General features: G+C 37.9%; 1 protein-coding gene across 2 annotated transcripts in view; it reads left to right on the top strand.

The window, feature by feature from the left end:
• The window catches only part of LOC120860448 (phytanoyl-CoA hydroxylase interacting protein-like), a 122,231-nt gene that overhangs the window by 99,175 nt on the left and 10,567 nt on the right, over positions 1 to 12,489 (top strand). For both annotated transcript variants that reach the window (XM_040236249.1, XM_040236250.1), the window contains exons 2-4: positions 4,954 to 5,150; positions 7,318 to 7,492; positions 10,716 to 10,833. In XM_040236249.1, the coding sequence (XP_040092183.1) occupies positions 4,954 to 5,150; positions 7,318 to 7,492; positions 10,716 to 10,833 (490 nt within the window). The remainder of the gene's footprint in view (positions 1 to 4,953; positions 5,151 to 7,317; positions 7,493 to 10,715; positions 10,834 to 12,489) is intronic.

Raw genomic sequence — 12,489 nt, 5'->3', positions numbered from 1 at the left:
TGTGAAAAATGCCATTGGTAATTTGATAGGGATTGCAATGAGTCTGTAGATTGCCTTGGGTAGTATAGTCATTTTGACAGTATTGATTCTTCCAATCTAAGAACATGTTGTATTTTTCCATCTGTGTCATCTTTGATTTCTTTCATCAGCATCTTGCAGTTTTCAGAGTACAGGTCTTTTGCCTCCTTAGGTTGGTTTATCCCTGGACATTTTTTTATTTTTTAAAAAATAACTTTTATTTATTTGCTTCTGGCTGTGCTGGTTCTTCGTTGCTGCGTGGGCTTTTCTCTAGTTGCGGAGAGCAGGGGCTACTCTCTAGTTGAGGGTATTGAGGGCTTCTCACTGTGGTGGCTTCTCCTATTGCAGAGCATGGGCTCTAGAGCACACAGACGTCAGTAGTTGCAGCGTGAAGCCTCGGTAGTTGTGGTTCCCGGACTCTAGAGCACTGGGCTTCATAGCTGTGGTGCATGGGCTTAGTTGCTCTGCAGCATGTTGGTTCTTCCCAGACCAGGGATTGAACCCGTGTCAACTGCACAGACAGACAGATTCTTTATCTGGGACACCAGGGAAGCCCTGCTTTATTCTTTTCGATGTGATGGTAAATGGGATTGTTTCTTGAATCTATCTGATCTTTCATTGTTTGTGTATAGACATGCAACAGATTTCTATGTGTTAATTTTGTATCCTGCAACTTTACTGAAATCATTGATGAGCTCTAGTAGTTTTCTGGTAGCATCTTAGCAGTGACAGTTTTACTTCTTCTTTTCCCTTTTGGATTCCTTTTATTTCTTTTTCTTCTCTGATTACCGTGGCTAGAACTTCCAAAACTATGTTGAATAAACATGGTAGAGTGAACATCTTTGTCTTGTTTTTGAGGAACATCTTGTCTTAGAGGAACTGTTTTCAGCTTTTCGCCATTTTTGATCTTAGAGGAACCGTTTTCAGCTTCTCACCATTGAGTATGATGTTAGCTGGAGGTTTGTCAAATATGGCCTTTATTTTGTTGAGGTATGTTCCTTCTGTGCCCACTTTCTGTAGAGTTTATCATGATTGGGTGTTGAATTTTGTCAAAAGCTTTTTTCTGATCATCTGTTGAGATGATCATGTGATCTTTATTCTTTAGTATGTTAGTGTAGTGTATCAGACAATTGAGCAGATACTGACAAATCCTTGCATCCTGGGAAAAGTCCCACTTTATCATGGTATATGATCCTTTTAATGTATCATTGGATTCTGTTTGCTAGTATTTTGTTGCAAAGTTTTGCATCTATATTCATCAGTGATATTGACCTATAATTTTCTTTTTGTGTGTGTGGTATCTTTGCCTGGATTTGGTACTAGGGTGATGGTAGCTTCATCGAATGAGTTTGGGAATGTGTCTTCCTCTGCAACTTTTTGGAGGTGTAGGTTTGATAGAATTCACCTGTGAAGCCATCTGATCTTAGACTTTTGTTTGTCAGATTGTAAATCACAGTTTCAGTTTCATTTGGCAGGGGGTGGGGGGGTTGCCTTCAGTCTCCTTGTCCCACCACTGTGCCACAGCCAACTCCCGCCTCCCCAGGAGACTCTCCGCGACCCTCAGGTAGGTCTAGTCCAAGCTCCTGTGGAGTGGCTGCTTTGTTCTGGGTCCCAGGGTACTGGAAATCATCTGTGCACCATCTAGGCGTGGAGTCTTTCTCCACCAGTCTTAGGGAGTTCCTGCACTCTAACCCTGCTGATTTCCAAAGCCAGATGCTGGAGGCACCTCCTTGCACTGCCAGACCCTCAGCTTCTGGAGCCTGAAGTGGGGCTCAGAGCTAGCACTCCTTTGGGAGACCCTCTGTGATACCATTATTTTGCAGTCTGTGGGTCTCCCAGTTAGCTGGTATGGGATTTGATTATATTGTGAAAGTACCCCTCCTACCCTCTCACAGCTTCTTCATCTTTGGGTGTAAAACTTTTTTTGGTAGGTTCCAGTCTTTTTTTGTCGATAGTTGCTCAGCAGTTGTGATTTTGGTGTTTTTGTAAGAGGAAGTGAGCTCAGGTCTTTTCACTTCACCATTTTGTCCAAACTTGAGGGGCCGCTTCTATTTGAAATGCTCTCTGCCTCCTTCCTAAATGTATGTTGGTCATTATCCCCTTGGTATGGGGCGTGTAAGTGCAGCACCCTTGCGTGCTCTCCTGGTATGGCGGCAGTGATCAGCGCCCACCCACGGGTCTCCCAACAGCAGTGTGGCACGTATGCCCCAGGACAGCAGGGCAGTGATCAGTGCCTACTTCTGGATCTCCCAGTGCTGGCAAGGCCCATGCCCTCCTAGAACAGCAGAGGCAGGGCTCGGTGCCTGCTCACTGCTCATGCATGCTTCCCCTGACCGCAGCGGCAGCAACTGGCTTCTGCTGCCATGTCCCCTAGTTTCTGCAGCATCCCCTGCCCACCTCTGGAGCCTACAATGGTGGCAACAGCTCTTGCCCAACCCCAGGACTCATAGAGGTGGCATCCTGTTGCCTGAGAGCATCCACACATGTAAAGAAGCTCCTATGGCGGCCTCACTGCTCTTCCTGGGCTCCCCCAGTAATCGTGCCTTGCCTCTCTGGTGAACTCAGCTTCTTCCGAGTGCACCTTCAATTGTCACAGTTCACCTCTTCAGGCTGTTTGCCTGTAGGCAGCCCCAGTCCTCTCCTTGGGTCTGACCTGAAGCTTGAGCTTCAGCACCCGGCTGCTGCCCATACCAGTGGACGAGTACCGCAGGATGAGGGGCACAGGGTGGCAGTGCCAACTGTCTGTACAGGTCGCTCTCTCTTGCCTTCCGCACACTGTCCCGGCTGATTCCTCCCTTCACCCCACTGGTGAGAAGACTTCCCAGGGTGCAGGAACCTTTCCTCCTTCACAGCTCCCTCCTCGGGGCACAGGTCCCATCCAGTGCCTCTTTCTCTCATTTTTTGTTTCTTTTTTCTTTTGTCCTACTTGGTTACATTGAGCTTTTCTTGCCCTTTTTGAAAGCTGAGGTCTTTTGTCAATGTTCAGTAGATGTTCTGTGCAAATCGTTCCATTTGTAAAAGTGTTTTTGATGTATCTGTGGAAGGAAATAAGCTCCAAGTCCTACTCCTCAGCCATCTTGGTTCCTTCTTATAATGCATGTGATTTGTGCAGAAATGTCTGCTGTTAGTTCAGAAAGGTTTTCATTTAATGTTGCTTATATTTTGAAGATAACTGCAATCAGAAAATGTCAGCTTTTATTAACTAGAACAAAAATTACTATTTGCATATTTATTGCCTTTCCCTTTCCCAAGGCCATTAAAGAGATTCCACTTTGTTTCTTCCCAGGCCATTAGAGAGATTCCACTTTGTTTCTTCCCTTCACTTGACTTCTGAAAGGCTTTTAGCAGGAAGCCATTTTGGGATGCTATGAGGCCATGTGTGTTGGGGGTGGGGTGGTGGTGCAAAAAAAGTGAAGGAATAATTTTTCTGGGAGCTTTACCAAATGGGAATCTGGGTAAACTAGGGTGTGAGGGACTACATGAGGGAAGAAAGAAGGATTTTTCAAAGTATTGTTCAAGAATGACAATAAAGAACTTGAGTTACTTTGAAATTCGTCTTTGAATGTCATCAGGTTGCTCTGGCCACAACACAGCTTGGGGGTGAGACAAATGGATGAATAATTTAATAGGACTGCAAATTATCAAAAATCTTACAGCAGTAATTGAGAGGGTGTGTGGGGGGTGTGCTGTGCGTGCATGCTCTGTCATGTTTGACTCTTTCTACCCCGTGGACTGTAGCCTGCCAGGCTCCTCTGTCCGTGCCATTTCCCAGGAAAGAATATAGGGGTGGGTTGCCATTTCCTACTCCAAGGGAGACGGATTCTTTGCCACTGAGCCAGCTGGGAAGACCCAGTGGGGGTAAAGAACACAAACTAATCTGAAAGTGGAAGTTGTTGTTACAAAGTGACATTCACTGTTGTTCCTTTCAGTTTTTGTTGATCAAGATTTGCTATTTTATTATGTTAAAGAAAAGTTAGATAGCTGATTTATGATCTATGACTTTTATAATATGAATAACAATTACATATTTTTTCTTTTCTGGGGCATTGAATTTTACATTGTCGTGGGGGAAAAGGAACACAGGAAGGAGAAGTGGAATAAAATTTCATTCAACATGTCTTTGTTACATATGAAACAAACTTGTCAACTCTCTATTTTCTCTTTTTGTCCTGTCATCTGTCATACTCTGCTCCATAATATTGGCCAAAGTGATAGAATTTTCTTGAATTGAAAATGCAGGACATAGTCTGTAAAGTAACCAGATGTCGGATGAGTTCTTCAAGATTTTAATGATATCAATTACATGGCTATGGCAGGTAAAAAGATTGCTAGAGTAATCCCTTCACAGTAACTGTTTTAACAATGGTCTTTTATATTATTTGTAAATATAAATATTACATGCTATTTCTATATATAAATCTCCAAAAGGAACAATTTTTATAGACTGTCACTGACACCTCACAGATTTTTTAAAAGAAATTTTCCCTTTATTTGACTGGACTCTTTCATATCATTATCAACGTTTCTGATTTCATTTAACTTAAAAACACCTAGGATTACTTTAGAGCAGAGTCGATTGGTCACGTAAGAAAAATGGTCCCTTGGGGCTTTTCAGACAGACTCTACCATGTAAGGCTCATCTTTCATAGGTTAAAGAGGTGGATCAACAGCATTCTTGGTTTCATTTCTGTGAAAGCAGAAACTGGGAAAGAAGACTGAAAACATAGAGGGGGTAAGGACTAAGTCATTTCTGCTTTTTGTTGGTAATGTGGTACATAATGACAGTCTTACTATCATTAACACTCGAATTACTTCATGAACAAAATGAAACCTCAAATTTAGTAATTAGGTGAGTTCACAAACAGGCAGCTAATGGCCTTGCAAACTAGGAAAAGTTCACTAGTCAGAAACTGTCCGTGCATTGTTTTCTCGCAGGGAACAAATCACAAGACAGCGGCATCGCAGAGATGGAAGAGCTTCCTGTGCCACGTGACATCAGAATAAGCAACATCACCTGCGACTCATTCAAGATTTCCTGGGAAATGGACTCAAAGTCAAAGGACCGCATCACACACTACTTCATTGACCTCAATAAGAAAGAGAACAAGAACTCCAATAAATTTAAACACAAGGTAAAATGCTAACACATCCGTATAGTCATTTGTATCTTAAAACTTTCTAATTATGATGCCATTTTGAAAGAAGGAATAATGTTGCACTGATTACTTATACTTGACATTGAAAATGAAAATTATGTCATTTAAAAGCTGTATCCTTCCAAGAAATTTTATAAGGAAGTGACACATATATGGGTAAAATACACTTTTTTCTCCCAGAAAAGGTGAAATCTTAACTCTCATACAGACATAAAAATGAACATGTGTTAAAGATTTTATTTAACACTCTGATGAGGTAACTGATGAAGTTTTTAATAGAGCCAATTCAAAGGATGGTCCAGAAAAGACATTTTAAGGACCAGGATATTGAAATAAATGTACAGTGGAGGCAAAACCCATGTGGTGTTGGGGAAGAACAAGGGCAATACAGCGAGTACTTCCAGGGGACAAAATTCACTGGCATGTGTTTAGACAAGAATAATGGAATCGGTATCGCATGTCTACAAATTACAGAGTTGTCGAATATATCCCGCAAAATCAGAAGACAGCCAGCAGAGTGCGCTACAGATGGTTCATAGTTTTGCACTGAAGCACACATTTTTCCCTATAAAGAGCTGCCAAAAGGAGAATATCAGTGGCAGCTGATAAACTTTAGAATATTTGTCAAAATACTTATGGGCTGAAAATTGCTTTATGTAATCAATTTTATTTTATTGTTTGAGAGTAAGAATAGCTTTCAGGTGTTTTAGACTTGTAACAATTCTCTGATATTTATGCTCTTAGCTGTCTGCTTATCACTATCTTAACTGATACATATCTCTCTCCAAAAGTAGCTCTAGAGAGGATAAATAGTTTTCTGACTTAAAAATTCTTCCTTATGTATTCAGTGTTTTCACTGATATGAAAACTGATCTTATTTTAATATTTTATAACTAAATTTTAACTTGATAAATCTTTTGGAAGAATTCTTGTCTAAAATTTATGCATTTTACTATATGTGTATAGTAAAACTATATATACTAATGGTGAGTGAGTCTTATACGTACAGATAAATGTAATAGGACAAGATTGATAAAACAGTAATTTCCTATGTTCCAATTTTAATCTTTCTAGTGTTGGATATTCTCTTTGGTGACACTTGGCTTCTTCAGATTAGCTTTGAAATGTTTAGCATTAAATGGTGAGGGGTCAAGATTTGACCCCATTTCTTCATTCCACACTTAGAATACTATATCTTTGGAAATACAGTGAATACAAACTGTTGTGCCCAGAGTCCGAGTCCCCAAAACTGAGAGAATAAGATGTCCACAGCAATGCAAAAGCATAAAGGGGTTTATTACAAGCTCGAGCCCGGGCCTAGGTTTCATCCAGCACAGTGGAATCTGACAAAGGCCCTGAGCTCTGAATCACATATACTTTTATACAGACGGTTGTTTCTGTAACAGCATAGCTGATTGGTTAAACCATACGCGCGCGGGGGACTTTTAAACCTCGCATCCCTATCTGGATTGGCTCGGGTCTGGCGCAGGCCGGGGCTATGGGGATTTTTTCTGATTGGTCGAGCTACACTGCCTGCGGGAGTTCCCAGAGCCTCAGCTTTTCTCCGGCCTAGCCTCCCCCTGAGTCTGTCCCGTTTGGTCCTAACAAAACTAGGTTTAGTTACCTTATTAATCATTGTTTTAAAATACCTAGACTTTCTATGATATAGGCTCCATACTTGAATACAAGTAAAACAAATGTTACCACATTTGTATGTGAAGCAAATATTTATTTAAAAATATTGTCCCTTCACATATAAAATATTTAATAATGGGCTTCTCTGACTGAACAACAGAAATATATTAAATAAATATAATATTTTAAAATATTAGAATATTGCACTTTAAGGAGCATATTAAGGAATGTACGGAGAACATTACACTAGAAATCAAGAAGATGAATCTATGTACACTTATGCCATTAGCTAGCTGTGTAATCTTTGCATGTTTCTTGATCAAATCGGGCCTTTTTTTACATCTGAAGAATGAGATTTGAAGATAGTAATTGCTAAATATCTTTAAAGCTATTAGCTAGGAATTTAATAAGTTCTTCCACACTGCTTCCAACTGACTCAAGTTACACTGCTACGTTAATTCATCTTCTTCCACCCACCCGTCTCTCTCTTCCTCCTTTCCTTTCTTAGGATGTTCCAACAAAACTGGTGGCAAAAGCTGTTCCCTTGCCGATGACTGTCCGGGGACACTGGTTTTTGAGCCCAAGAACTGAGTATACAGTAGCAGTGCAGACTGCCTCAAAACAAGTTGATGGTGATTATGTTGTGTCTGAATGGAGTGAAATTATAGAATTCTGCACAGCAGGTAAGAGAACTGGGTACAAATATGGGCGGGGGGCGGGTGGAGGTGGCTTATTTACTAGTTCCTGCAAAACTAATTATAGAAAATATATTTTTGTAATTATTAAGCGGTATTTGTTACATTGGTCATTTTTACATTGCCAGTAGTACTGTGTGACAGGAAAAACTGATTAGAGAGAGTGGAGGTTCTCAGCAAAAACTGGGTAATGGCATTAAATTACTTCTGTGCTACATGCACAGTTTGATTTTTCAAAGTAAAGGCTTTACAAATAAAAATTGATGCAGTATGAAAATATAGTCAGCGTATTTTGAGATTCATTTTGAGAGGGGGAGAGAGCTTTTTTCTTCCTTTTTTTCATTTATTTTCACAGTCTTGAAAGAAGGCAGGCAGAAACGTCATTCTCTAATTTAAGGAAATGAAGGCAGATCACAATGACTTTACTTAACAGAAATGTTATTGGATTTTTCACTTGAATGCTGATAATCTCTCTCTAAACTCATGTCGTGTGAGTGTGTGTGTCTTTGCTTCATGAAAGTACCTCATAGCCATTTGGCATTCGGGTGTCTAATGTAGACAGCCCATCCCTCTTGATCTTGAACTGTATCTTAATAGCCCACTGGGTTGAAAAGGTTACCATAACCATTCAGATCGTGTTTTTATATACTTGTTTATTCATTCAGTCAAGAAACAAGTATTTATTGAGCACTTAAATAGATGGTGAAGGGACACAGAGACATGGAACTACCTGAACACATCAGCCATCCATTCTTTCTGTCTTTTAGAATAGGGCTTTGTTTCCTCTTTGTCTAGGTGATTGTTTCCTCTATGAAACTGTAGAAAGAGGCTAAATGTTTGTTTCCACACAAAGGAGCTTGTAGAAAAAGTCTTAGACACTTGTCTCACCTATTGCAGGTTGCTTAGCAACTTCCTCAGCTGAGGCATCCTTCAGATAAATCAGCTATTTTTTCCCCATAGCCTCACAGTAGATTTATTTCAAACTCAGGATGTGCTTAGCTACTGCTTTATCTCAATATCTTCTTTTTTTCTTAATTTCAAACTCAGTATAAAATTTCCCATGTGGAAATGTAGAATGGATGAAGTCTTAATGCTTAATTATTGTGATTTTATCTTCAACCTTTTTTGTTTGTTCTGTGAGGAAGCTGCTAAGGATCTCAGTGTATGAGAGCAAACCAAGTAGTATCCCTCTGGTACTGTATTTCTTCCTAAGATGTCATAGATTGTAAGATCCACCACTTTATGTATTGCTAAGAAAAAATTAAACTGCCAATTAAACTGTGAAACAGTGTTTTCTTATCACATATATTAGGCTCATGTCAGAGATCCTGAAATGTGGGGAAAATATATTTTAGAATAGATGTGGTATACATCATAGTCCAGTAGTCAGTAATTAAATTGCTAAAGATTTCAATGTTGTATTAATAGTGTGTAAAAAATTCTCATTTTACCTGTATTTTATGTGTCACATTAGAGTTATTATATCCCCTCCACTTTTATCCTGAATTAAAATTCCTCCTTGGAATCCACCTCATGCTTACGATTTTTACACATCTTTCCATTTGCCCTTATTGCATCCTACCAGGGATGTAGACACAGTAAAAGACACAGTATCTTTTGACATTGTTTTAATCCATGCTATTTTCCATAGAATTGTACCAAACAGCATAGTAGTATTCATTTTTTAAGAAGCTATAATGTACCTCCTAAAACCCCATTTGACATTAGGGAAAAGTGAGATAATATTTCTTCCTTAGCTTAAGGAAGACTTTTGGTATTTTCAGTTCAGAAATACCTGTCTAGATACTCCATTCTATAATCTATATGACTACATGAGTACATGTTTTATTTCTATGTATACAAAGAAAGACCTTTAGTTTTCTTTCTTTCCTTCAGAGTGATTGATTGGTTGCTCTTTTATTCAAGTATATCTCCTAATTATTCTAAGGAAGTTTTAGGGGTAAATAATAAAGAAAATGCCAGTTTATTTTAAATGTGCCACAATATTTTTCTATAAATCATTTTGTTTCCATGAGTAAAATCTAAGAATTTTTTTTCAAAGCTTGTTGTTTCAGTTTATTAAAATAATTCAGAGGCTGTTTCACCTAAGCTTTATCAATCACCTTTACTCTGTAAATCTTAGAAAGCTATCTTATATATTGTCTTTTAACCTAGACATCTAATTCACTCAAAATTTGCTGAGCATATATGGTATGCTATGCACTGTGCAAAGTACTGGAAATAAAACAGAATGCCACTGACCAATCTAGTTTAATCAGTGACACAGATAAAACCCCATGATAAGTCACAGTTGTCTATATATTACATCTTCCCTTAGACTGAATTCTTTGAGAGGAAGAGGAATTTTTTTATCTTTTCAATTGATCATTCATTTAATTTTGCACAGTGCCTTGTATATCACATGTCCTAATCTAAGCAAATGTTCGTTGAGCCAGTGACGCAGTGAGTACACAAACTGTGCTGCCATGAGTAGTTCAACTAGGTTGCTTACATTTGGAAAATCTTCAAATCTTTATAGACCAAAATTTTTGCTTAGATTCTAGAACAGGAGTTTGGCAACAATCCTCAATTTTCAAAACAAAAAGCTGGTGAAGAGATCAGCTTACTGTGAGAGATGCTTTATATTTTCACAAAAACTACCAACTAGTTGCCAGAGACCTAGTCTCTAAGTTACTAGCTTTATGGATATTTGGCAAATCATTAAACTGGCAAGTCTCAATCTCTGCATCAATAAAATGGTTATATTTAATCTGTCTTCCCAGCCTCATAGATTTAGGGAGTAAATTAGATGACCATTATTATTATTATTACTCCTTTAAATTCTATTTGCTATTGCTTTCAGGTTACAATCTTCTTTTATTTGATTCAGCAGCTGATGGAAGAAAGGCTAGTGTGGTGCTGATTGAAATTACTCGAATCCGTGTTCCTTATTTAACACTTTGGTTTCAGGTTCTTTAATTTCAGTGAGTGAAAAAAATGCAAGGGTATTCTTAAAAACAACCATAAACAAAAATATTTTTGTAGAAAAAATGTGCCACAAAGACAGTGAATGTTTTCTTTTTAAGTGCAGTTTCTTATTCACTGAGATGAGTTTCCCAAAAGAGAATCTGAATAATCTACAAATTATTAAGCATGTAGTCAATACTTTTGATAGTGTATTTTTAATAACAAACTTTTTTGTTATTTTCAGACTACTCAAAAGTTCATCTAACACAACTGTTGGAGAAGGCCGAAGTGATTGCAGGACGGATGCTTAAATTTTCTGTTTTTTATCGTAACCAGCACAAAGAATATTTTGACTACATTCGGTAAGAATCGAAAAAGATACATAATGATTTGCTTTACTAAGTGCCATTCCAAATTCTAGGCTCAGGTTTCCCTTGAGTCTGCTTCTGTTAAATAGGAATTTTAGTTTTCTTCTCAAAATATTTAATTATACTGACTTTTATTTCCTAGAATAATTAAGTAAAAGAAAAAAATCAGATCATGGGATTTTTTTTTTTTTTTCCACTTCACTTAGATTTCTTTCTGTGATCACTTGTAATACCAACCCCTATCTGTTTGGGTGGAAGACCTTAAGCCGCCAAGGTTAAGGTTGATGAGCATGTCACGGACTCCTCTGATCCCCAGTAACTCAGTACCTTCTGTCTCATACCAACTAATGAATTTTCTCCTGAAAATGAGAGAATAAAAGGGTGACTGTTTCATGAGATATGGTGAATTAGGCGGGATTGTCAGGCTTCTGCCAACATAGAAATCTCCCAGCTACTATACTGTGTTAATTATTCATGAGGGAAGTCTTATTTACTTTTGAATTCTAGTGTATTTTTAGGTTATCCTGTGTTTGTCCCTGAAAAGTTTCCCAGAATTCAAAAGAATTCCATGTCACAAGTAGTTTTAATACTTGCAGCCCTTTCATATTTGTAGAAGAGAATTTTAAGAGAGTACATGGGTAGATGTGTGTTTTTAAGAAGCCTTTGACAGTGCTGTACAGGCTCTAAAACTCCTACACAGTAATCCCTATAATTTGTCATTTTAAAAGTAAAAGCCTTGCTCTCAGTTTTTAAACTCTTGATGGGATTGTATCTGAAAAAAATTTAGGAAGTTTGTTGTTTTGTTTCATAACTCTCTAGTTTTTCTTAAAACAAGATGATGGTTCCAAATCTAAATAAGCTCCAAGCTGTGGAAAATGCAAAGGGAAACAGAGAGAGAGAGGTGAATTTAGGCATGCGTGTTCTTCAAAATAAGTGCTTTGCAATATCATATATTTTGATCATGAAAACAATTCCTGCCTTATGTTTGAATAGCCCATAAATACAGAGTTTAGTCTATAATTCTCTTTCTGGTAAATTATTTACCCTTGAGTCTATATAATTTAATTCATAGAAAATGCTGTTCACATAATTTAGAGAATATAAACTGAGAGAGAATACAAAGTATTATACTTGTCAGTTGTTGTATGGGAATAATCACATATGACTTAACAAGAAAGGCATTTCTTTATATTTGTTAAGCATAAAATTAGAAATAAAAAAGATCCACTGTTGCTATTTTCTTTCCAAATAAATACAGTAATGGAATAAATAAATACACCTTTGGTACTAGGCTTAGCCCTGGAAGGCTGCCAGCGTCAATCTTAGGTGGCCACTGGAGGTCATCGTTTCTCTGACTTTTCTCTGTCCTTTGGCCTGTTTTCAGGTCCTTAGATAACTCTAGAATTTGCTCCATCTGTTTTCAAAAGTTCTTGCAAGAAGAAAAAAGATACAGACAGAAAGTATGGAAAATGGAAAGAAAATTGTTGTATATATTGTATGACTGATTCCAATATACTAGTATAAAAGGTGTATTTACTAACAGGGAAATTTACCTTTGTTGGACTTTCCATGATAGTCGTAAAATCCATGTAAGTTAAATTTGATACATTTTATATACATATACTTCAGTATGTACACATAAAATATATT

This window comes from Oryx dammah, unplaced genomic scaffold (genome assembly GCF_014754425.2).
Source record: "Oryx dammah isolate SB20612 unplaced genomic scaffold, SCBI_Odam_1.1 HiC_scaffold_11077, whole genome shotgun sequence".
Lineage (NCBI taxonomy): Eukaryota > Metazoa > Chordata > Mammalia > Artiodactyla > Bovidae > Oryx > Oryx dammah.
This window is presented reverse-complemented; position numbering and strand designations above follow the sequence as displayed.